At 34.5% G+C, this 27,543-nt stretch overlaps 1 protein-coding gene across 3 annotated transcripts in view; it reads right to left on the bottom strand.

The window, feature by feature from the left end:
• LOC123813846 (probable ATP-dependent RNA helicase DDX60) overlaps positions 1-27,543 on the bottom strand; it is a 100,550-nt gene that overhangs the window by 54,256 nt on the left and 18,751 nt on the right. For all 3 annotated transcript variants that reach the window (XM_045831263.1, XM_045831261.1, XM_045831262.1), the window contains 12 exons: positions 26,676-27,017; positions 24,894-25,010; positions 21,655-21,816; positions 19,952-20,110; positions 14,215-14,356; positions 13,130-13,285; positions 11,160-11,265; positions 10,331-10,446; positions 8,875-9,029; positions 4,493-4,751; positions 2,702-2,868; positions 2,018-2,176 (listed from right to left, as the gene is read on the bottom strand). In XM_045831263.1, coding sequence (XP_045687219.1) covers positions 2,018-2,176; positions 2,702-2,868; positions 4,493-4,751; positions 8,875-9,029; positions 10,331-10,446; positions 11,160-11,265; positions 13,130-13,285; positions 14,215-14,356; positions 19,952-20,110; positions 21,655-21,816; positions 24,894-25,010; positions 26,676-27,017 — 2,040 coding nt within the window. The remainder of the gene's footprint in view (positions 1-2,017; positions 2,177-2,701; positions 2,869-4,492; positions 4,752-8,874; positions 9,030-10,330; positions 10,447-11,159; positions 11,266-13,129; positions 13,286-14,214; positions 14,357-19,951; positions 20,111-21,654; positions 21,817-24,893; positions 25,011-26,675; positions 27,018-27,543) is intronic.

Below are 27,543 nucleotides of genomic sequence, written 5' to 3'. Positions count from 1 at the left end.
CTTTTGCACAGCAAAGGAAACCATCAACAAAATGAAAGAGAACAACTACTGAATGGGAGAAAAGATTTGCAAGTTATATATCTAATTAAAGGTTAATATCCAAAATAACAAAGAACTCATACAAGAGCTGTGTGGAAGCAAAAACAAACAAACAAATAAACAATTCAACTACAAAATGGGCAGATAATCTGAACAGCCATTTTTCCAAAGAAGACTTACAGATGGTCAAAAGGTACATGAAGATAAGTTCAACATCACTAATAATCAGAGAAATACAAATTAAAGACCTCAATGAGATACCACCTCACACCTGTTAGAATGACTATTAATCAAAAATACAACAAATAACAAGTGTTGGTAGAATGCAGAGAAAAGGAAAACTTTCTGCAGTGCTGAAAAGAATGTAAATTTGTCCAGCCACAATGAAAAAATGGGTGGAAATTTCTTAAACTTAAAAATACAACTATCATATGATACAGCAATTCCACTTCTGGGTATTTATTCAAAGAAAGTGATAACAATAACTTGAAAAGATATATGCATCCCCATGTTCATTGAAGCATTATTTACAAGCCAAGAAATGAAGAAAACTTAAGTGTCCATCAGTGATTAAATGAATTAAAAAAACATGGTATCTATGTATATATACATTGTGTATATGTATATATACAATAGAATGCTATTGATATTAAGCCATAAAAATTGGAATCTTGTAATTTGCAACTTCATGAATGGACCTTGAGATCATCATGCTTAGTGAAATGTCAGTCAGAGAAAGATTAATACTATATTGTCTCTCTTAAATGTGGGATCTAAAAGAGAAAAAAAAATGAAACAAAAACCAAAGCTTAGATTGTTTGTTGCCAAACAGCCAGAGGTTGGGGTGAGGAATGGGACAAAAATAGGTGAAGGGGGTATTAATATTAAAGTAATTTAAAATAAATGAATATAATCCACTATAAGAAAAAGAAATTTGGAGCTCCACAATTATGACTATGGTTAGATTATCCTATTTTAGAAGGAACCATGGGAGATTAAGTTTTGGGGGGTTTGAATTAAAGAATAGTATGTACAACTATCTAGGCTCTGACTGTGAACTCTCTGTGTGGGGGGAAAAAGTGCCTACGATCCACAAATGTAAACCTAAGTCATCAGTCTGAGCAAAGTGGTGGGCAGGACTGGGTCTTGGGGCTGAGTGCGATATTGGTACGAAACAAGAGTCTCTCATCTCATTCTGAATTCCTCTGATTCTCCAAAGCAACATTCTTGGGACACACCCCTCAGAGATAATGTTTTTCATTTTGGTGCTAAGTTTAAGAAAACATCAACACTAAATTGTCCTAGAAAGAAAATGCTATATGACATGAAAGTAAACATTTCTGATATTATCTTCCTCAAAATGAAACAAAAAAGATGAAGTCAGATTCTGAATGGGACAGTCTATTAGACTGAACCTAGGCAATTGCACTTTTTTTAGGTAAACATGTCCAATTTATCAGCAATTTTATATAGTTCAATCTATGCAGAAACACACCACTTTATTCCAAATTTTATATCTATAAATATTAATTACATATTTATTTATAGAGGAATAGCTGCTATGGTGACAGATGAGGTATGCAAATATCTATTGTCTATATAGTTTAAGGTACCAAATTCCTATGTGCACATTTTATATTTCCATATGAAATCCTCTTGACACAGGGAAACCTTGGAGGCCGCCTCCTGATACAACTGGATGATACACAGCTTCAAAAAGATACATGTGGGTTCATCAGAGCACCTCCAAGGAAATGGTATATTGATTTTTTAAAAATTAATGAAATAAAAACTTCACTTTCTTTAAATTGAAAAAAGTCTATATCTGATATTCCCAATGACAAAATAACTTTAAATGATATGACTCAATATTAAGAAGTTAATTGCAAATATAATATGTACAGCCACTATAATGAGAAGCTCCTGAGATAACATTTAATAATAAAATACAAAAATCGTTCTTTCACTCAATCATTACCTGCCATGTGTCAGGAATAAAATCCTGAACTCTGGGATCCGGGTCTTTTCTCTCATCTCGTATCAAATAATGACCCATATATTGCAGTTGAAACCGAACGGGCCCAGTGCCAACTGAATATTTACTCCTTTTCTTCTCTTTCATGTCATCTCCTGCAACCTGTATTATTGTAAAAGTCCATTTTGAAAGTGATTTTAAATTATAACATCATTTAAATAATTAAAAATATTTATTACTAGCACTTTGAGAAAATTATTTTACCACTTTAAAAATTTTGTAATATTCACTGAAGTCTTTTACCACCTAATCACCTTTACTATGAATAAATTAGCAGACATCAAGATTTTCAAATATCCACTATAGTGCTTATAGCTACAATCTGATTTATATTTAAAGGTAATTGAATAATTAGAATATAGTATTTAAATTCTTTGCTACAATTAAACACAGAATTAGTCTGAAGGGTCTGCAAAGATTATTTAATGTTTGTTCAAACAAGCACTTGACAAGCTTTCTAATTCTAGATGACTTCAAATTTGGGTAGTTAGATTGCCAATAATGATTATGAATTCAGAGTAAATATTTTCAGTTTAAAAAATCTAGAAGAGGTGGCTATATGTGCAAGATACTTTATGTATACATAGTAATTACTCTATTAAGATGAAGCTATTTGGAATACATTACCTTAGCTGGATATAAAGAACTTGCCAAATCATCAAATCCTAAATACTTAAGGCATCTGGCAATGAGTTGCTGATCTGCCTCTTGCAAAAGTTCTGGGTATTTTTCCATCAAGGAGTGGATCCTTTTCATCATTTGAACAGCTATACTTAAATCTTTTGTGTTTTCACCTTAGCAAAGAATACACAATAAAATTGTTATAAAGACCATCAAAAATAATAAAGTACTAAGTAAAATAATATTAAAGTGCAACTATGCCCACTTCATCATCTCCATGGATAATTGAGAAGTAGCTGTGTAAGTGCTGGAGAAAAAGAAAAATCTTATAGTCTATGATAGAAATAAGATCATTAAAGCCCAAGTTTGCATAAGTTCTGGGCAACAGCAAATATTTTCTTCAACTATTATTTTCATGCCTTCTCTATTATGTTCAAAGAAAAATATTCAGATAACTTTAAATAGCTGGTTAAAACTTAGCAACATTTACAAGGTCTATTGTTGACCATAGATAAGCATTTGGCATTATCTTATAATGATCAGAGCCTCTCCATTCAATCAGCCTAATACAACTGCTGGATACAGACTTCACTAATTCCTCTTCATTTCTTTATAGTCATACATAACCTTTTCCCCCTCCTTATTGCTAATCTTTCCATACTTCCCATTTTAAGGCTGTTTTCAGTTTCACCTGTCTTCCAAGCAACTTACACTTACAAATATTACCAAACTTCTACTAAATGCTCTAAGAAACTACAAAAGAAATTTAGTCCAGAATTATTACTCTTCAGGAAGATAAACCACTGTTAATTCTGATCTCTCTTAGTAAAACCCAACTTAAATCCTGATACAGCATGTTGGTTCAGGAAAAACATAAAGGTCAAGTCTTTGTTTTTCACTCTGATAAAGTCTACAGTGAAAAGATGACTGCTAGAGCAACTTGAAGTTAATAAAATGACAGTGTGGAAAAAAAAAGAACCTGGTGACCACGTGTTAAATGTGTGTCAAGTGTGGAAATGCTCAAGACTGACAACAATTATCTTTACTCAGATCACTTCACCTGCTACCAATTTATATGTCTCCTTTATTTTCTGCTTGCCTTTTCTTCTCTACTATCTCCTGTAGCCATTGTAGAGTACATAGAACCACAGCAACTTTTGGAAGAACTCAGCATGCTCACAGACATGATCCCAGTTTTACCCAGAAAGAAAATATTTATATTTCAGATCTCAAAGATGAACAACAAATTCTCCCTGGGTGCTTCCCCATCTTTGTTGGTTCCCTTAACTATTCCCACAAATTCGCAAGCAGTATTTCTCAAACCTCTCTTTGATTGTGATTTGATTTGAATTTACCTGTGAATGTGCTGAATATTTACTACTGGGATCCACTCTGAGATTTTATTGCTCATTGATAAAATAAAGGTAAGAATACTTAGTGGAATTTTATACAAATAAAATCAGATAATGTGTCTAAGGCTTCTAATACAAATTTCCAGATAATAGGTGACAGCTATCATCACTGTATTTTTTTATTCATCAAAATAAAATTCATCCCTGGCCAGGTGGCTCAGTTCGTTGGAGCATTGTTCCACACACCAAAAGGTTACAGGTTCGAATCTCAGTTGAGGCGTGTACAGGAGGCTACCAATCCATGTTTCTCTCTCACATCGATGTCTCTGCCTCTGTCTCTCTCTTTCTTTCTCCCTTCCTCGCTCTCTAAAATTAATAAACATATCCTCAGACAAGGATTAAATATATATATATTAATTTATATTTATATATTTATATCATATACCTTTTCCTTGGCTTCTACAATGTTCTTTCCATGCTTTCAAGCAGGCAGTTAACCCAGTCATTTCAACTTGATATTTCACTGAGTTACTTTTACATGATTTCAAAAAATCTTCCAGGTTCTGTATTCCATTGTTTAAATTCTCTTTCATTTGTTCCTCAATGTGAAATGACAGAACATTCCATTTTTCCTCTTCTTTTTGTTCTTTCTTGGCAAATAACCTCTTCTTATTCTCTCTAGTAATTATTTCAGCCTTTGTCTCCTGCCCCAAAAGGAAAGAAACATCATGAATCAATATAGAAACATTCTTAGATGATATTTCATGAATGAGACAATATATTTAAATGTATATAGGTTATTTTGACCATCACCCCATTCTTGAATAGGCAAAATTTTAGCTTCTGTCTGTTTCTGAAAATTAAAACCTCTTTTAAATGAAAACTTATGACAGTTTAATTTAATGAATATAAAAACTCCATGGAGATAAGTTTTTAGGTTTCTGGGTGGTGTAGATTATAAATCAAAGAGTAAATAAACTAAAATCAGAAACACCATGCACTGGTTCCTGCTGTTGTCTCTAATTGGTTTCCTCCTCCATTCCTTCATGGTCACCTTTCTGTCCTTGACTTGTCCTTCAGGATATTTCTTATAGGAAGCCTTTCCTAACTCTAAGACTAGACCATGTGTTCCTCGTCTTCCTGGGCATCAAAGCACTATCAAAGCTCTCATCACATGTATTGGACCCATGATTTTACTCGTCATACTCCCTCTCTAGATTAATTTCCTTGAAACAGTAAGGTGGGAAATTTGTTGTATGTCCCAAGCCAAAATATTTAGTTTAGTTCACAATGTTTGATGAGTGGATGAGGAAATAGAAAAGAAAAAAAGAAAAGGAGTGAATAGAATAAACAATATAAATACAAATGATTTGCTCCATCTAGATATGCATTTCTAATTGACCTAAAATACAACATGGAGCCACTTTTTTCACCTTGGTTTATTAATATAAAAAGGCAAATTAGAAAATTATATTCACAGGAGAATTCTGACAAACCTTCCACTATTCTGGCTAGTTATGAAATTCATATGTAAACTTTGCCTATAATGAAGTCCATTTTAGTTGCCATCACTTTCTCAGTGTTTAATTCTAATCAATAAATATTGAGGTTTCCTAATGTTTTAATCTTCCAAATGTACTGCCTTGGGTTAACTCAGCATGGTTCTGTCTCAATAGGACAAGGGTGACCCCTTGGCTCTTTGCTGTGGAAAATGTTTCTATCTGGAATATGCACATTTATTAAACTGCTGCTAGAAGACCACACTTACATAGTGCTAAGGGTGTTTAACTCCCATGAGACTGTTTAATTTCTAACAATGCAGGGAATAAAAAGCATGAACTTTTTTCAGTCTTTATAACCTATACTATGTAATGAGGATCTTTGTAAACTTGACATTTTATAATGTCAAGAAGGAGGAGAAAAAGGAGGAGGAGGTGGAAGAGGAGGGAAGGGGAAGAAGAGGAGGGTGAGGAGGAAGTGGGGGAAGAGGGGATAGAAGAAGAAGAGGAGGAGAAGGAAGACGAAGAAGAGAGGAGGAGGAAGTGGGGGAAGAGAAGGAAGAGGAAGAAAAAGAAGGAGTAGAGGGAGGAGGGGGAGAAACCACAGCAGCAGGTTCTTGGTAGCCCTAAGTGAAACAGAAAAACCTGTAATTGGATAGTCTCATTAATAATAAAATTGGCTGTGAAAAAGGTCATCATGGAAAAAAGAAAATCAATGACCACTTAGCTGGGCTTGGGGAAGGGGCTTGTTTACTATAAGAACAAATGTTCTCATTTCTTTATGGACTTCCTTTTTTTTAAATTTCAGCTTTATTGAGGCATACTTGACAAAAATGTAAAATATTTAAAATGTACATCATGGTGATTTTGATACACATATGAATTTTGGAAGAATTCCCTACATTGTGTCAATTAACCCACCCATCACCTCACTTTATTTATTTATTTATTTATTATCTAGGTATCTATTTATTTATTTATTTATTTATTTTTGGTGAGAACATTTACTTTCTTAGCAAATATCAATGATGCAATACAAGGTTATCAACTACAGTAATCACGTTTTACATTAGCTCTTCCGACATTATTCCTCTTAGAGCTGAAAGTTTGTACTTTTAACCAATCTCCCTGTTTCCTCCAACTCCCAGCTCCTGGTAACTTACACACTATCTGTTTCTAGAACTTTCACTTTTCTTTTAGATTTTACATATAAGAATTGTTTGTTCTATTTCTGTGAAAAATGCCATTGGAATTTTGATAGTGATTGCATTGACTCTATAGATTGTTTTAGGTAGTACAGACATTTTAACAATACTAATTCTTTCTGTCCATAAGCATGGAATGTCTTTCCATTTCTTTGTTTCTTCTTTAGTTTCTTTCATCAATGACATACAATTTTCAGTGTATGGGTATTTCACCTTCTTGGCTAAATTTATTTCTCAGTATTTTATTCTTTTTCACTCAATTGTAAACAGGACTGTTTTCTTAATTTCTCTTTCTGATAATTCATTATTAATGTATAGAAATGGAACAGATTTCAGTACATTGACTTGTACCTGCAACTTTACTGAATTTATTTATTGATTCTAAAAATCTTTTGGTGGAGTCTTCAGAGATTTTGGTCTTTGAGTTTTGTTTTTTTTTACATATGCTATTGTGTCATGTGCAAAGAGAGACAGTTTTAGCTTTCTTTTCAGTTGGGATGCCTTTTATTTCTTTTTCTTACCTAATTGCTCTAGCTGGGACTTTCAGTACTATTTTGAATAAAAGTGGCAAGAGTGGGCTTTCTTATCTTATTCCTGATCTTAAGAGAAAAAGCTTTCAGGTTCTTACTTTTATTTCTCACCTTTATTATTATATAATGACCTTCTTTCTCTCTTATTAAAGTCTTTGACTTATAGTCTATTTCCTCTAGTTAAGTATAGCTACTCCTACTTTCTTTTGGTTCCCATTTGCATGGAGTATCTTTTTCCCTCCTTTACTTTCAGTCTGTGTGTCCTTAAAGTAAAAGTGAGTCTCTTGTAGGCAGCATATAATTGAGTCTTCTGCTGTTATTCATTCAGCCAGTTTATGTCTTTTGAATGGGTAATTTAGTCCATTTGCCTTTAAAATACTTATTGACAGGTACTAACTTACAAGTACCATTTTTTACATATTTTACTGGCTGATTCTATAATTCCTTTGCTCCTTTCTCCTCTTTTTCTCTTTCTTTGTGATTTAATAATTTTCTATAGTGGTTTACTTAGATTTATTTCTTTTTATCTTTGTCTATGGGTTATAGGTTTTAGCTTTGTGGTTACCATTTGGGTTATGCAAAACATCTTACATTTATCTACATTATTACATTGTCCACCTGGAGCAGGCCAGAGGGGGAATATAGAGATGAGAATGACCCGAAGGCAGCAGCTTTTAAAGTATGAAAATTAGCCTCTTTCAAGGAAAGAATGGGAGATAGCTATTTTAGTCTGCAGCCTCTGGCTGAGCCCTGGGGGTAGCTAGGCCAGTACAGTGCAAGCCTGTTAAGAACCATGTCTTTGTTTGCTATAGTCTGGTGGGTCTCATGGGAGCAAGCCCCATTGGCATTCAGAGTAGATGTCTGGGGGGACCTATTAGAAGTTGGGGTATAAGATGTTGGGTCCAAACCCTTCCCTCCTGAGGGAGAGATGAGAATTGTGAATTCCTTCCTAATTTTATAGGGTGGGACAAAAGTATGTTTACAGATGTGAGTGTGTGAAACACTTTGTTTATTCTTGTATTATTATTTATTGATTATTGTATTGTTTTCCATATGAATAACTGTAAACCTACTTTTGCTCCACCCTGTATGTCACTGTGTCAGAGGTGAGGTTTACTGCAAGAGTATGTCTCAGTCTCTTTCTGTTTTGTTGGGTGTTTTTCTCATTCACCCAATGTATAGGAGTCACTCAGCTAGTTTCTGGATTCCCTTCCAAGGGAATCTTAAAGGGAATAATTAAGACAGCTGTAAATTCACTGTGTCCATGGGAGGAAATGAGTTCAGGAATCTCTTATATGTCGCCATCTTGAACCAGAACTTCCAAAGAGCTGTATATTTCCTGTTACTTCAACATTTCTAAAACCAAGCCCTTAGTCACTTAATGTCTCACTTTAAAAATATGTATATTTAATATGCATAGATATGCAGTTTAGAGTATCTTAGCAAGTAAATAAAATAGGATATATATATATATGTTATATATATATATAACATATATATATAAGAAACTACCAGAGATTGAATAAAAATCAGCTTAAGAAGAGACAAAAAAGAATAAAACATTCTGATAGAATTTATAGAATTTATATTTGCCTTTTTGCTCTTGGGTTCACTGAAATTCTTCTTTGGCTTGATATTTTGAGTTACAATGATTCTGGGAGTGATCGATTCTAATGAATTTCCATAAAATCGTTGAAAAACATGATACTTTTGCACACCTCTAAGAACATAAGGATCTCTAGATTTTTCTGAAAAAGAAAAGACTTAAATGTAGCACAACTATGTTTTTTCAATAGTATTCTCACTGATTATTCACATCATCCTACCCAAACATGCACTTTACTTTTTAGTTTGAAACAGTGATTTACTGTTCACTTTTGTTAAAGAAGGAATATTTCACTCAGACTCTCTTTTCTATAAAATAATTCCTTACTTTATTTAAAGGATATAAGTGACAACGCAGTCTTTCATTGTTTACCTCTCAAAACAAGTATCAGGATGCTATGAAGAATTACAGATTCTGGGTATTACCTCTGCCATGTGCCCTGTGAGTAAAGTTAGGAAAAGGAAGGTAGAGGCAAGGTCAAGAAGGTATTCATTTGGGAAATTCTGACTTCTTGCATCACTGGACAGAAAATTCATTACTCCAGACCACAGCCACAGAATCAACAACCTGGCAGTTGAGAAAAATTTGTACTATGGCAAAATCCAATAACAGGAAATTTTAACAATCAAGATGTGACTTACTCTTTTACCCAAGGAAAACTGTACTACTCACTTAAAGGGAATAACAGAGTTAATGTTTCTATGTCTATCTACATTTATCAAATCAAACCACTTTGAAGGATGTTAATGATTAATCTAAAATATCCCCTCACATCTTGCAAAATCTTGGTAGCTGTTTATATAAGCAGCCTGATAAGTATTTCATACAAGTAGGCTTACTATGCACACTCCTAGATTCTTCTGAAAGTAAGTTTTGTTAACTTGAAAGAGGGTGGCAGTGAACACAAGGGTAGACAAAGGTGAGATGAAAATAAGGAATGAACCAAGGACACCAGATCCCTAATTCAATCTGTTGCTCAATGGTGAGTGGTTCCATGGGCCTCCTTTTGCGGTTCCTACCATCCTGAGCATGCAGGCAGATAAAATGCTGGCACTTGCTACACACAGTCACCTGGGCAGTGGGAGAGTAACTGCAATTGCTTAAAAGACAATGACCTCAATATTTTTTGACCTCAAGGAATACACAGATTTCTTCAACTATAAACCGTGTTTGCTTAAGATAGCTTCTAACTTTTGTGGGGACAAATGCAGTGTCTGGGTACTTCCTCCTAAGACACCTGCATACATGTGTACGCATGACTGTCAGGGAACAAGATGGGACTTTTCATCACCATCTTTACCGACATTCATCTAAATATCTTCTGGACTACTCATACTCAGGAAATAGAATTTGTGGCACATAATATGCTAATATTTCATTATGAGATAGAAGGCAGAGAGTGAAACCGATTTTAATTTATTTCACCAGAGTCACAGAGCTCACCGTCAAACTGGCACTTCGTCCGGTCATAATCATCGCTGAGGGGCCTGCGCGAATGCCAGTGCAAGAGTTCATCAAATTTCTTATGTTTAACCAGTGCAGTTACAAGAGGATCATCCCTGGGAGAGAAAGGAAATATATCCATATTTTAAAGTGCATGCTTTCAACTATAACGTAACACAGATTACACTTTGTAGTAATATTTTTAAAAAATCATAGCCCTTTTTCCTCTTTCTGTGATATGATGTAAATGGTTGAATCCCAAGAACAGTTTATTAGGGATTTCATAACCCAGAATCCACTCCATGTTTTTAACAGTCCCATCAACAACCACAAATATCCATTCATTAATTTATTAATTAAAAACATGCAGCTGGGGTGATTTTACTCTGAGATTAGAACCATGTTGACTTACACCTAGTATTGATCAAAGAACACTGATAAATTTTAGATTTTATTTATTTAATTTTAGAGAGGGAAGGGAGTGGCGGGGAGGGAGAGAGAGAGAGAGAGAGAGAGAGAGAGAGAGAGAGAGAGAGAGAGAGAGAGGGAGAGAGAAACATCAACGTGCGGTTGCTGGGGGTCATGGCCTGCAACCCAGGCATGTACCCTGGCTGGGAATCGAACCTGTGACACTTTGGTTCACAGCCCGCGCTCAATCCACTGAGCTATGCCAGCCAGGGCTACATTGATAAATTTGATATTAAACTCATTATGTGTTACAAACATGTATTACATCTAATATACTCTGATCTGTTACATTTCAAAGAATCTTTAATGATTAATTCTCCATTCCACACAAGTATGAATAGAGCTACTTTTGGCCCTATACCTCTTTAGGAAAGGCAAATCTTTCAAAATGTCTCCAGCAAATTTATCAATCACTTCAGATGACATTGGAATAAAACCCAAACTGGGCATCTTTTCCTTGGAGGTATCTGTAAACGAATAAAATTTTAAAACAAGGTCAAATGTGAAACTTTCATACATGGCTCTTACACATTATTTTTTAAAACTTTACATTTAAAAACATTTTTTATTGATCTTATTTGTGTTTATCAAATCCAGCCCTTCCCATAAGACTATTTCCCACATTAAAACATTTTGACATATAATAGAATACAAAAATAAACATCATGTAAGTAGGTAGGTAGGTAGATAGCATATGTGTCACATATATATCATATACATGATAGTTGGCTAGTAAAAGCTTTATTTAGTATCTGGTTCATAATTCTAAGTAACCTGACATCACTCTCTGCCTGTTACCATCTTGGTGCTCACTATTTCTATCTTTGCTCAATACCTTCCTCTTAAAGCTCTCCAACTCTCTGCCTGAGCACTTTTTATCTTGCAGCCCATGTGGAGCAGCAGTGTTCAGAATTTAATGCTCAAGAGATAGCCCTCAGCAACAGGCTGAGATTCCCAGTAACATGTACTTGTAGTTGCCCACAGTGGAAACCTACTCATTAAAATGTCCTGCATTCCTTTTCTTCTGTTCCTTATCTAATCTTACCACTACCTTATTTGACTTTTCTGGGATCAATAAACAACTTGCACTCAAGTTTCTGTCTGGTGGAACTCATCCTGACAGGAGGAAGGAGAATGTATGTATCATATATTCTTTCTCCATACGATGAGAAATATCTTTACATCAATACACCCAAGTTCCTATTAGCTTTTCTTTTCATATTCCTTCTGGGATCATTTTCTTCTTCCTGAAACTCATCATATAGAAACACTTCTGTTGGCAATACAGTCATGTCTACAAATTTGGTTATTTTAAATAAAAATGGTGTTTTATAATATTTTGTCATCTGCTCATGTTTCAAATCTCATATTTTACTTCTTTATTTTTTTTGAAGATTTTATCTATTTATTTTTTATAGGGGAGAAGGGAGAGAGAAAGAGTGGGAGAAAAACATCAATGTATGGTTGTGTCTTACACACCCCCTACTGGGGACCTGGCCCACAACCCAGGCGTGTGCCCTCATTGGGAATTGAACCAGCAACCCTTTAGTTTGCAGGCTGGTGCTTCATCCACTAAGCCATACCAGCCAAGGCTACTTCTTTATTTTTAAACACATAAATAGTATATTTTATATTTGATAATTATAAAATCTGAAGTACTTAAGAGTTCTAGTTCTTTAGCTTATTATTTCTCATAGGGCTTATTTCCTTTGTTGTTTTATAAATTTGCATTTGCCCTAATATTTGGCAGAAAATCCTATAAAACCAGGGTTTAAGTTGTGTTCCTTTACAGAGAATTTGCCAGATTCCTTTGGCCACTCAAAGTTCATTTCTGGCTTAGAGTTGTCTTGGCCCTGCTAATAAGTCTGGAGCCCCAATTTCTTGGGAGGGTGGATCAATAACCAGAAACTCCGAGTGATTTACTTGGTATTACATAGAGAGCAGGCTCTTTAGTTTTGGCCCCTGGCCTAAGCTCTGTTGTTTTGAGCTTAGCTATAATTACATAAAAATATGTTTAGTATCCCTTATCCAGCCATTCATTTCCCACAGAAGATTATCACTTAATCTATTATACTGACAAATTTTTGAAAATGGAAATCACATATATATGACTTTAAAAAAACCACAACATTACTTAAGAGAAAAACATACAACGCTTCAAAGCTATAGTCATAACATATTACCCAGATGATACAAAAACAAAGGTAATTTATTGTTAAATGGCATAATGCCAGAAAGTCATTTATACTTGCAGCATTTAGTTACTGGTACTTTCAAAACGTTTTCAGAGAAATAATGTTTTTATTTCAGATTAATTTAGAGGTTTATTACCTTCAATTGGTAATGGATTCTTTTTAAGAAAATTAAGTTTTGTTGTTCTCAGAGGAAATGGCTGTCCAACATCAAACTTTCTGACCAACTTTGATACAGCATTCCAGAGATATTTATAATCCTTCGTAATGACATTTCCCAAACTCAAATGTAGGCCTATGTAATAGTTAAAAATACTAAATATTAAAAGTCATTCACACAAAGAAACACATATGCACAGAAACACACATTTTCACTAAATTCATAGAGCTCTGAAATACTTGCAAAACAGTAAAATTTTCAGTGAGTTCTACACTGCACCTAAATGAAAATGGCACCTAGCACTGACGCTGAGATTATACATTTAAAATTTTATCATTTCCTTATTTTATAACTAAGTATTAAAATTATAACTATCTTAACTAGCAGTAACAGATGGTGAGTACCTAATTATCATTTAAGGTAATAAAAATGTGATGCTACACGAAACTTCACAGCCAATAAAACTGAATCAAAACTATGATTTTTCAGAAATGAGAAAATTTATAGAGCCTTGTTAAACTTATATGCAGCCAATTCATTTCAATGCTTGCAGTATGAAACAATCAGATCTAGGGGTCTAAGATTAAATAATGCTCAATCAGTTGTAGTTCTCCTAAAATTAGTTTTATTTTTTTACTTTAAGAAACAACAAAAAAGTTATTCTAAGAAAAGAACTCAGAGAGAGAAAAACAAATCACATGTGATAAGTGAATAAATGAACTTTAACTTTTAAAAACATTCCCTGTCTAATAGTAGGATGATTACATTAATCAGAATAAATATTATGGAAAAATGTTATGCATATAATTAAATTAAAAATTCAACCATTAAATAACCAATATTTTTTCAAAAACACTTGTGGAATAATATTAAGTTAAGAGAAATTTTAAAATATAATATTCTCACTGCAATAAATAAAACATTCACCTGTGTAAACAACAAATGAAGAGAGAATAATTGCTATGCTATATTAATATATTGGAAATACAGGAAAATGATTTTGAAGTTTTAAATTCTTTACACTGTTTATTTCTGGATGAAAGTGTAATACACTAAGGCAGTACCTTGAACATTTTCATTTTCATAGTAAAAAGCAATATTCTTCAACAAAAGCTCATCACTTAAGTCGCAAACGTGAATTAAATTCAGATTCCAAAATTCAAAAGTGCCTATGTTACTTAGGAGAAAATGTTCACACCACTTTTTCTGAAAATTGGAAATAAAACCAAGTTATCGACAATTTCTATATTAGCAATAAGCTATAATATGACTTCAAAAATTTCTATAATCCAACTACCAGGTAAACTGGTCGGGCTCTCTCCAGTTCCTAATGTAAGCCCTTTCATTCTGAGTGTTTATGAATACTTCATACCTTAAAAAATTAAAGCATAACATTAAACTGACCAAAAAAAAAAATAAACCCAGTGTCATTCTTTATTCTGAAGCAGAGAAATCCACATTTGAGTCTTAATATTGTGTTTTCTTACACTGTCACCCACAGACACAGTCCCAAGGCTTCAAATGTGCCTCTGTCCTTTACTTAGGGTTTAATGTTTTAAATTTTTACTTTTGGGTCAAAAAAGCATAAAAATAAAGAGTTTTTGATTGTTCAGGGATCTAGAAGTTGCTGAATCCCTCAAACTCAAAGATTCTCCTCTGTCTATACTGACAGTGCACCTACCAGGTTTATGATACGAGGCTATGCTCCCACCTAACACAGGGAGAATGTCTTCACTGACCCCACTTAGCTCAGGGTAGTGTACCCGGGAGGAAGCATCCTCAGCACATGAAAGCCTGGTCACCCTCTCAGTCACTGATAGATTTGGGGAGTTAAGTTCAAAGGGGGAAACTGAGGCTTCTCTATGCCACACTCCCTTAATGATAAAACACAAACACTTCCCAAATGTGAACAACTTATTGATCTATACTGATGTGGAACTTTAACCCAGCATTATCCAGTTAAAATGTAACATGGGCCCTCTGCACATGTTGTTTTAAGTTTTCTAAAATCATAGTAAAAGAAAAAAGCTGATATTAAACTATCCTAACATACCCAAAATAGTTCTATTTCAATGTGTAGCCAATATAAAAATATTGACAGAATAGTTTACATGTTACATGCTTTTCATACTGAGTTTTTGAAATCTGGTTTCTTTTAAACATACAGCACATCTCAATTCAGACTACCCACATTTCAAGTGCCAAGTACACAACTGTGGTTACTGGCTACTACATTAAACAGCCCAGCTCTAACTAGATGAGTTAGGGAGGCTGCCCAAGGTTCATGATAAAGCCATAAATATCAAAGGACTAGGAACATCCTACCTGAGTGTAGTTTTATCTACAGATAGAGTCAAGGGCCCAATAACATTAGTAACAGATCCCATATACAACCCACCATGGTCCCATGGATCATAAGAAAACTGAAAAATTCCTATCACCTAGTGACATGGTAAGCTGTACGTGTAAACTGCCCTAAAGCTATAATGTTGTAATGCCATAGTATAGGGCATTACTGTTTTGTGCGCATCTCAGTCAATCAATAGCAATGCGATTGGCTAGAAATACCTTGGGCATTCATGTGGGCCAATAAGTTCCCCACAGACATCTTCCTTTCAAAACAATGTTGCAAATAGCCTGTCCCTTGTGGTTCGTATTACAGTATGATTGGGAGACACCATTCAGTGTTTCCAACAATTAGGAAACTCTGAAGGAAAAAAACAGAGCTTATTACTTACGGGCCCTAGAGTATACAAAGAGGGATGGAGGGCAGGGGAACACAGGTCCTGGGTATAGAGACTGAGCATAGGCCTGGAGTTTGGCTATTATTGGGGTTAAGCATGGAGGCCTAGGATTTGGTGGGTTCACTCATTATTGGTGAATTTAACACATAAAAGCAAAAATTTAAAGCACAGGAAGAGAAAAAAACAGGTAGCACAAATGGTCAGTTATGGAAATCAACCAAAATCTGTAAAACAAAGAAGTCTGGGGTGGGGGTAGAGGGAAGGCACCCTGGCTTTTTGTGCTGTTCTGTGGCAGGCAAAGTGTTTATTAGAGATAGTCATCTTGAAGTGGATGCCTCTTTGGAATGGGTGTGTAGGCAACGAAAGCCTAACTCAGATACTTATATTACAGAAAGAAAAGCCAATTGTCAGGATTTACCCGTGTTTGTGGTGATGCTGGTGTGAACAAACCTACTCCACTTGCTGGCCATTCAAACTACAACACACACAACTACAGTAGTAGGCTACACCATCTTTGTTTAAGTGCACTCTATGATGTTAGTAAAACAAGGAAATCATCTAATAATGCACTTCTCAGAACTATCTCCATCATTATGCAGTGCATAACAGTAAAACACTAAAGAGATTTCCATGGAACCATCAAGCAATGGTTCTCAAACTTCAGCATAAACCTCATCTAGAAAGGTTGTTACATAAAACACAGGTTGCTAGGCACCATCCCCAAAGATTGATTTAAGCTACCTGGGGTCAAGCCTAATACTTTGCAATTATAACAAGTCCCCAATAATGTTGATGCTGTTGGTCAGGGGACCAACCATACTTTGAGAATCACTGCTATGTAAGCCTCCCTGCCACCAAGTGGCACTCTACTAATCCTCTCCCATAATACCACTGAGTAAACAGCAATATGTGAAAACTGTACAGCAATTGTCCCTCATTTTATTCCCTTCATACAAGAATGCCTCTGTGTGGTCTTTGAGTGTCAAGATTTGAGTAAATATGAAGCTCTCCCTTCAGTTTGCTTAGGTGTTTCTCCTGAGACCTCAGAATAGACCTTGTATTGTGAAAATTTTAGAGGTTATCTGAACTTATCCAGCTATAGGGTGTTACCAAAATGAAGCACAGAGAATGGGAAAGAGCAGAGGGGTACTTGCCCATGGAATAGTCAACTGCTTCCCACATCAAGAGAGCAAAGGATGGTGAGAAGGGTGCAGATTTGGCAGCTGAACAGAGATGAAGACAGATCTCAGCTTAGTCATTTATTAACTGTGCTCATCATCCATTTAACCTGTCTGAGCCCAAGCTTTTTACTTGTAAAATGAAAGCATGAGAGTAATGTTTTGTCTGAACAAGGTAGCTAGGGCCACATAAAGCAGGTTCAGAATAAATGGTAACTATTCCTTTCATATCCTGTAATCCGCGCAATCCTAAATTACAGAAGGAAATCCACCTCCATCTAAGGAAATCCTCTAGATCCCATCCCTGCTCACCTTAATTTCCCTGTATTTTCATTTATCCTCTCTTAACTTTTATAATCAGCATTTAAGCATGCTCAATCATTACTATTTTATTTTATTTTTAAAAAAGATTTTCTTTATTTATTTGTAGGGAGAGGGGAAGGGAGGGAGAAAGGCGGGCAGTGAAACATCAATGTGTGGTTGCCTCTCTCACACCCCCTACTGGGGACATGGCCTGCAACCTAGGCATGTGCCATGACTGGGAATTGGACTGGTAATGCTTTGGTTCACAGGTCTGCGTTCAATCCACTGAGTTACACCAGCCAGGGCTGCCATTTTAAAAGCACTCTAATTGACCCACTTTCCTCTCCAGCTTTATCTTATGTCACTTTACTTATTCTCAACTTCTTACATATAAACTACTCTTCACCTGCATTTTATCCCTTCCACTTACTACTGAATTCACTTTAACATACATTGTGCTTCCCACCACTCTATTCATATACCTCTTAATTATGATCAACAGTGAGCCTTATGCTATTAAACCCAAGGTATTATTTTTAGCCCCCAATCTCCTATAATTCTCTATAGCATTTAATATGGTTATCCACACCCACCTTTAAAAGACCCAGTTCCACTGACCTTCAGAACAACCCATTCTCATGGCTTTCCTTTGTATTCATAGAAGCATCTTCTTCTCAGTGTCTTTTGTCATTACTTCAACCTTTCCTTAACTATTTAACATTGGAATATCTCAGGTCTCTGTCCTAAACCCTCCCTTCATATGTCTCTCCCAAAATGATATCATCAACAACATGACATCAATTAACATCAACTGATCTTTCCATTTGGATATTTCACTGGCACCTCAAATTCTGTATTTCTAAAACTGAACTCATGCTCTTCCTCTGCAAGTGTCCTTTGTACAATGGCATCACCCCCCAAATGCTCCAGCTAGAGATTTAGAGTCACTTGACTTCTCCCTTTCCCACATGTTCCACACTCAGTCACTAAACTTGTCAATGCTATACCTTAATTCTGAAATTATCCACTGCTATTATCCTAATTTACTACTCCCTTAATCTCTAACATTAGCAACAGTAATGTGAACTAAGGTAACAGTCATCTAACTGGCTTCCCCAGATCCACTGCTGTGCCTCTACAATGCAATCTTTACATTGCAAGCCAGAGAAAATATTTTAAATGAAAGGACTACTCACCTGCTTGAATGATACTAACCAATCAATTGGTTCTCATTCTGTTTATGGTCAAGTTTTATCTCCATTCCCTTAACAAGACCTATAGAATTCTACATGATTTGTTTCTTACCCATCTCTTCAGCTTTATCACTTTCCCATATTCTTTCTAGTCCTGTTACACTTGATATATCTCACTTTCTTGGTCATGCCATCTTCAGGATGATCACTCATGTGGCTTTATTTTCCGGAATCCAGTTTTCATCCACTCCTCAACTTGCTAACTCCTACTCATCCTTCAAGACTTGGGTTACTTCTCTTTATTTCTTAAGAGAAGCCATACTTTTCAGAATGAGTAGTTCCTTCTTCACAGTAATTTTAAAAATTCAATATCTGTCTTTGCTGCAAAAATGTGGGTCTATGAAGGTGGTAGGGTGGGATGAGTAGTTCTTATTTTTCTCACTGTATGCCCAGTGCTTCATAGAATTCATATGCATTAGATAAATATCTGTGGACTGGCTTCCAAACTAATTGGTTCTAAAACAGCTACCTTTACCATTTAAATATAGTATCAAAATCCTTTTTTAAAAAAGATCACATGTCAATGGATCCACTAATCTCATTGCTGGACATCGGTCTAAGTCAGTATCTTCAGATTAAAGGAAAAGGTTTATATCAAATAACCTACAGCATATCAACACTTATAATGCAACAATTCAAACCCTTTTAATATCCTATAACAGAGAAATGGGTAAGTAAACCATAGTACATCCATTAAAAGTAACTAGTAGTCATTTAAAAATGATGCTAGCCAAGAATGTGAAAAGAAATAGAAAAAAAATATGTGAAAAAACATATCTAGATTTCCAATATTAGAAACAATAACAAATAATGACAGATAAATCTAGGCATTTAAAATCAAGAAAATAAACCAAAATGTTAATAATAACCAAAATTCATTAAGTGGTGGGCCAACAGAAAAATTCTTCTGTTGTTTTTGCTTTCTATTTTCCTAAAGTCTATACATTTTCTCTAATTATCCTGTATAACAGACAAAAGTCATATATTATTACTCTGATTTATGAAATGCCTCTCAGGAGTAGAACACAATAGTTACCAATCCCTTATGGTTGATGGAACAAAAACCTCATCTTAACAGAGATCGGAAGAAAGAAAACAGAGAGGCTTTTTCTTTAGGCTGAATGTATAGGATGCTATTTATTATTACTACCACAGAGAGTTGTTGTAATTATAAAGTGATTGATTGAGGCCACTGAACTTTTAAAGCCCCCAAAGGGCTGACATTGTTCGCGTATAAATCTACTTTTGTGGTGATTGTGGTATTTCTACAACAAACAGTTGAAACAAAAAATAAATAAGTAAACTAATAAAGAACATATTTACCATTTTTAGCAAGGCCTGAATGTCCTCAATCCAACAGGAACTGGTGAATCTAATACGAGCTCTTTGGGAAAGAGGTAAGTGAAGTAGAAAAACCACACTGAGACAATGCAGTTTACACAAATCTTCCATCTCTTGCAGGCTTAAGCAATCACTTTCCCCCTGAATGAAATAAAGAGGGTAAGGCAGAGAACAGCTGTCTGTGAAACAGACTAGCAGCGAGCAAAATTCGGCAGCTGTATCCTGCTATGCAGGAATCACATATTACTATGCTCTTCATTCTACATTCTTGAGAAAGTCTTTTCCTTCATACATAAACTTGACTGAGTTTATGCCAATGTGAGGTAAGAAGGAGAGGAAACAAGTTCAGCAGCAATTTTCATCCACTCCTCAGCTTTATGTTTACATAAAGCATTTGTCAGTATTTTTGGTCAAGCCGATCTTCACATGAACTGACCAAGAAGCTCACGTAGAGTGATGATCCTACAGGACTCAGTCCTGACGAGCCACAGAGTAAATGCTCTATGCTGTCCAATGCATTATGTTAAAAGTTATACTAAAAAATTACCAGAATGAGAAAACACTTATCCAATTAGAATAAGGGTCAAGAAGTGGGCATGTTTAACACGCTAGGAACAAGGACTTCACAGTCACGTCAGGTGTCATCAGGGTTGTAAGTGAAATAAGACTAAGACTTGTTTCAGAATACCTTCAAGGGCCAAATAGGGTCTGATAATTAGAAGTTCCAGAGACACATTTGGTGTAGCATCACTTTTGATAACAATTTAAAATGGCATGCCTAATCATATACAAACATTTTACTAAGGATATATTAAAGCAGACATCAAAAAGCCGAATACTGTATAAAGAATGCTAGACAAAAGATAATGAGTCCTGTTCATTTCTGAAATTGTAGGAGAGAGAAATTTCAGTTTCCTTCAATCACAATCTTTAATCAAGGACCCCCAGCATTCCAGTTGCACACAAAATAGTCTGTGTTCAAACCTGTGTTCTTGAGAGTGCGTGTCTGGGTGTGTGAGCATGTGTGTGCAAACATACAGGGACAGCTATTTACTTGAGAGCAAACCCATACTGGTCAACATATTCTTAATGAACTCTACCAACCACCAAAAGGGTAAAACTTTTAGTGTAATTCCAGCTAGGATGGCACTGAGACACTACAGCAGAAATATTCTTTCAAAATACAGCTTGGTGTTGTGGAACTTGGGCAAGACAGACAGAGATTTAATCCACACGACTCTTTCATACCTTTGGTTTGAGGAATGTTACCTGGATTCTCTGAACTCCAGTGTTCTCATATGTGAAATACACATAATAATCCTCCCTTGAAATGTTGTTGTGAGAATTTAATAGCATGAGGCATATAAAGAGCCAAGAACATTGTTAATATTATAATACCTCTCCAAGTGCTAATTCCCTTTCTCATTTCCCCTTCCTCTGGATAGTTGGACAAATTTGACTAAATGCGTACTAAAAGAAACATCTGCATACTAAAATGCTAAATCTTATCACAGCACAATAGGTGTTCTTTACAAACAAATTCTACATTTTCCCTTTTTTGAAAGTTTATATAAATAAATTAGGGAAATAAATGAATATTGAATGGAAGAAACAGCAGATAAAATCAATGAAATTTCTACAGTTGAGAACAATGATATTTCACAGTAAAGTTATAATAATCATACCTGTTGGATGTTAGTTTCCTGACCAGAGGTAGTCTTCCTTCTGTTTTCCAAGAGGCGGTGGTACATTCTCAAAGACAATGAGCATGAAGTAACACAAAGAACACGCCGAATGTCAGATCCTTCTGGCCAGAGCTGCTTAAGCAGAGAAATAGTTTCACGTGCCTGTCACAGAAAGAAATTGTAAAATGTCATGATATTTACAAAAATATTTTTATTCAGCCCTGGCTGGTGTGGCTCAGTGGACTGAGTGCCAGCCTGCAAACCAAAGGTTCGGTTCCCAGTCAGGACACATGCCTGGGTTGCAGGCCAGGTCCCCAGTAGGGGGCATGTGACAGGGAACCATACATTGATGTTTCTCTCCCTCTCTTCCTCCCTCCCATCCCCTCTCTAAAGATAAATAAATAACATATTTAAAATTTTTTAAATATTTTTTAAAAATTTAAAAATATTTTTATTCATAAATGATCTTATTAGAAGAAATGATACAGAAAAGAAGAATGTGACCATATAAAACTATAAATGTTGCTGCTAAAAATTATAAACTTTTTAAGTGAGAATATTCCAGCAAATACTTCAGTAAAAACCTTAAAAATTTAAATATGTAAAGAGCTCTTATAAATCATTAGGAAAACATATAAGCTTTTAATGAGGCATGAGTAAATAATACACAAAAGAAACAAATATAACAAAAGAAAAATGTTCAACCTCTTTAGTAATAAAAAGAACAATTAGATATTTTACTTTTACTTTCAAGTTAGCAAAGTATATTTTAATGATAATAGCACTGAAATATGATGTCATTTTCTTTCAGATTTTGCTAATAAGAGTACAAATAGGTACTGAATTCTTACAAAGCTGTTTGGTAATACTTATGATTATTATTAAGTATGGTGATACTTTTTGTTTAGCTACTTACATTCTGAATCTAAGTGACGTAAACAATATTAACATGTGTCCCATGATTTATGTGCCAAGATGTTCATCACAGGGTTATTTGTCAAAGCCAATTTTCAAACAATTTAAATATCTATCATTAGGAAAGTATTATGCATCCAGTAAAAATAAAAATTGTGAAAATTTTTTGATAATTAGAAAATGTTTAAATAATATTCACTTAGAAAGTGAAAAAGGGTATATATGATATGCTCTCCATTGTATAAGAATACACAAAACACCATTGAAAGGATATATTTAAAAAATGTGAGTTTCTACCTCTGAGGGGTAATCATGGTCTAATGAGTATGAAAGTTTTCAGAGGAATAAAACGACAACACACTGAAACCTAGATATTATACTTCTACTGATGAAATTTAAGTGATGAAACTCACACTTTATATTCTAATGTGAGGTATTGTATTACAGGCAACTCTTATATTTTTCAAATTATATTATGCATTTTTCTGGAATTCTATCGTACCCATATAGATACATCATTTTGTGGGATTTCCATGTAGTTGTAAACAATAGAGTCTGTAGTAATCAATTTCCTAAAAATATTGAAGACTTGAGATGAAAGAGACAACTTACCTACAGAAAGTATTTGGGAAAGGGGTGAATTGTAGAGAACAGGACTAGAGCAGCAAAGATAAGAATAAAGTGCTACTTCTTTAAATGTACCTTTTTGTATATATCCAATTCTTAGAATCATAGTAATGTTTCATATAACTTTCACATACCCCCCCAAAAAATAAATGTAATTAAAAACAACTGGGATATGGGTGGAAGGGACCCAAAATGAAATATGAATTGAAACCAAAGAACTCCCTCTATTAATAATGAATAAACACAGTCACACTAAAGGAGGTGGACAAAAAAGGAACTAACCTAAATAATACTGGAAAACAATATTTTGACATTTTCTATGACTATATATTAAAAGAATTGCACATAAATCCTGTAATCCACTTAGTAAATGTTTCTCATGAGATATGCTTAGCAATTCTAAAACTACTTTATGTTCATACTAGAATTGGAAAAAATAAGTACATATATTATAGGTGAAGGGAGCTAGATTTCATCTATAGATGAAAATAGATGTATACATACACATGAGTAGTATACATAGATATATTTCCTTGCTCTGTCTGCTGAAAAGTCCTACTAGCAATGACACCCCAGTAACAATGAACAAACATCATTCCCAGATCTTGGCTTCTAAATTCCATTTTCCAATAAAAGCAACCAGAAATCCTTGGAGAAGTGGTTGGTTTTAGGGCTGGGACAGAGGAAATATAAGATGAGATTGGAACATGTTATGGTTTCAAAAAATAAGACAGTGCTCAAAAAATGAGGCACTGTTGAAAATATTGAAGATAAATACCTCAAAAAAGTAGTTTATAAAAACAAAACAGAGGGGCAGTTTGTACAAGAATGCCAGTACAAACTTGAAGGAGTTTCTAATGTTCAATCCTGGAACAATTTGAGCACCAAAATAATTATAATATTGGACTTTAATCTATAATATAAGATATATATCCATGAATTCATTCTGATATAAATAAGCCAGTAAATGGCAGAGCTAGAGCACTTGTCCCTCCCAGTGGATCCCTAATGAATAAATGTAGAACGAGAGAGTGAAATAGGAAATAACCACAGGTAAAAACATCAGTGGTAAGTGTTATAGACAAAGTCCACCAGTGGGTTCTAAAATTCATCAGCAAAAGTTTGAGAAGAAACAGGATTTGCACAGTCAGGAAAGTATAACTTTGTAGTGGAGAAAGCTGGTGGGCACCAGCTGAAGCAGAGTTAAGCCAAACAGTATGAGCACTTTAATACCCTGCACAGAGGACACAACAGCAATTCAATGGCACGCTTGACAAAAACACATAACCTCATTCCAGTCATGCAAAAACATCAAATAAGCCCAAATTGAGGGATATTAAAAAAATAACTGATCAATACTTTTAAAAAATGTCAAGGTCATGTCAGACAAGGAAACACTGAGAAACTACCACAGACTGGAGGAGAATAGAGAGAAATAGCTAAATAAATTGATGTGGCACTCTGGATAGAAACTAGGACAGAAAGAAGATATGAATGGAAAAATAAGTGAAATTCATGTAAGGTCTGAAGTTTAATAATAGTATTATTCTGATATTAATTTTCTGGTTTTGCTCCACGTACTATGGTTACATAAGATGTAAACATTAGAGGATGCTATGTGAGAGGTATACAGGACAGTTTTTATAATTAAAAAATTAGTTCAAATAAAACATTTTTAAAAAAATAAGTTTCAGTACCTCTTCCATCATATTGTCCCATATTAAATTTCCAAAAAGAGGTTCAAATGCAAAAACTTTATATTCTTTCAATTGTTTAATCAGGGCTTTATAAGCATTCTCAATCTGCTCTTTATTCTGTAAAAAGAAGACAAGGCACATGAATCATCTTAAATAAAATAAGTAATTAATTTTTAATACAGTAAAATCAGATATTGAAGATAATATATTGTATTTCTAAGCATAAAAAAAATCACACTAGAATAATTATTCCTCATCAGCTATGCATTTAGAGCCTACCAGCCAGCGCTGTTTTGTCTTTGCCAAATGAATTTAGTGCATTTAATTTTTAAAACTTTATAAAGGTATAATTATTATAACATAGAAATTACCCACTTTAAAGGTACAATTCTACATGTTTAGGTAAATTTACAGAGTTGTGCAACCATTACCATAATTGAATTTTACACTTCCAACGTTTCAAAAAGAATCATTATATCATTTAATGCATTATATTTTATTATGAAAAATTTCAAACATACACATAAAAAGAAAAATATCATAACCACCTCTCAGGTACCTATCATTCAGTGACAGCCCTTAGCAACATAAATTGCACTTTTACTTGCATATCACACAGCCCTCAAAGTGATTAAAAAATAATCTATTTAAGGTTACTATTTAATAAATTGGGAAATAAATTATTTTATCAAAGATAAAGTCCTCCATTAAAAAATCACTCTTAAGGAGAGACTGAGAAGAATGTTTGTAGGCACTCTTTAAACTCAGATTCAGAAATAGCCCTAACCAAATGAAATAAGGTCAGTGGATGACGGTACCTCCTCCCAGTGTGGAGACCAATCCCAGGACTATTCTGCTCACAGTATGCACCTGGAGTTTAATCACTGGAGTTTAATCACTGGAGTTCTAACTAAAGCAAAATAAACTATCTTATCATGCTTTAGGATAACCATCTGGATGTCTCCAAAACCATGAAGGGCGTGTCACACTCTTTTCAAATAGTGAAAAATGTTAATTGATGCAAAAATCACTCAGAATTATCTTCATATTCAGATTTCACTATAAGTAGTGAAAATTAAACAGAAATTAGATTCATTTATAAAATCAGTATGTACTTTTGACTCCCAAAAGTTCAATATAATAATTGTCAAATATTCCAATACAACCAAACAATAAGATCATGGAACTAAAATTTTAAATACTTTCAAATTGTATTAGATTTAATATCAAAAAGTAGACTTATTTCAGCTATTTTCCTTCTTTATCACTTCTCCCTGGTTTTCTCACTAAAAGCTACATGTTTTAACTATCAGTTCATTAGTATGTCTCAGCAACACAGACGTAACTTCTCCCTCCAATTTAATGCCTTTCTGACCTTCATTAATTCAAAGGCAGTACACCGCACAGTAGTTAAACAAGCAAAGGCTAGAGTCAGACTGCCTCTTTTCAAATCCAAACTCTTATTAATTTGGTGTTGATGACAAGCAATTGATTATTCAAGTATCAATTTCCTTATCTGCAAAACACAGATGATACTAACACCAACTTTCTAGGACTGTGGTGAATGTTAAATGAAATGACTCATGGGAAGAACCAAGCGCTATTGTCATGACAGTGAGTACTCAACAAATGACTGCATTCAGATTAGTGTTATTAACATTCTACACGTCTCTGTTAAACTATGACAATTTCCATAGAAGAGGTAAAAAATAGAACTGAGTCAAGTAATTTAGAAAACTTTGTAAAAGTCTAGAAGAAATTTGTCTTTTTGATATAAATTACCTTATTGAAAAATATTCGGTTATTGTTTTTGCTTGGCATAAAGTACGCATAAAGTCGAAGAATATCAGATGTTTGCCCCGAGGAAAGCACAGCATTGACCTTCATTGCCCAAGACTGAATGATTAAAAAGTTGAAAAGCTGTGTTTGTAGATGGTTCTTGCCTTCATCTGCAACTATCAGGAAATATGGGCAACTCTCTTTCAAGAAAGTTTCCCATTCTTGTGATAAACATCCAGAAAATGTTGTTCGAACATCAATGGTGTTATTATGCTGAAGATGAAGAATTAAGGCAGTTCTCAAAGAAAGAAGTTCAGGGAAGTTGAAATATGCATATTCAGCATCCTGTGTGGGAGGAGTAAAATAATTATTTTTAAAATTGTTATTTAGTTATTTTCTAGTTTAGTTCATTAACACGTACCATTAAAGTCATTGAAGGAATCATTTTCAACACACGTCTGTTATGTTTCACAGTCAGAGAATAAACCCTTAATTCTTGACTGTCATTTCACAAACACCTGCCATAAACCACCACTTGGATTTAAATACATGTTTCCCTCATAAAGAGGCATGCAATACTCAGGATTTATCTCACTTTCCCTTCCCACGCTAATTCTTCTCCTCTCCAACATCATTTCAGAGAGAAAAAAATGACACAAAAATACATCCAAGCAGAGGTGTTTCCAGGAAAAGGAAGCAGCGGTGGATTGCTTTGTCTAAGAGGACTGTCCCAGGTCACTGTGGACCTGCAGCAGCACAGGTTTTTCTCAACAGACCAAAATGAGTGTAATAAACTAACTGTAAGCATTAGGCTAGAACCCTGGCTCTTTATTCAAAACACTGCTTGCAAGCAGTCAGCAATGTTCAAAAA

Source organism: Phyllostomus hastatus, unplaced genomic scaffold (genome assembly GCF_019186645.2).
Source record: "Phyllostomus hastatus isolate PE091 unplaced genomic scaffold, TTU_PhHast_1.1 phas_contig_159, whole genome shotgun sequence".
NCBI lineage: Eukaryota > Metazoa > Chordata > Mammalia > Chiroptera > Phyllostomidae > Phyllostomus > Phyllostomus hastatus.
Note: the sequence above shows the minus strand (reverse complement) of the source record. Positions and strands in the feature narration are given on the sequence as shown.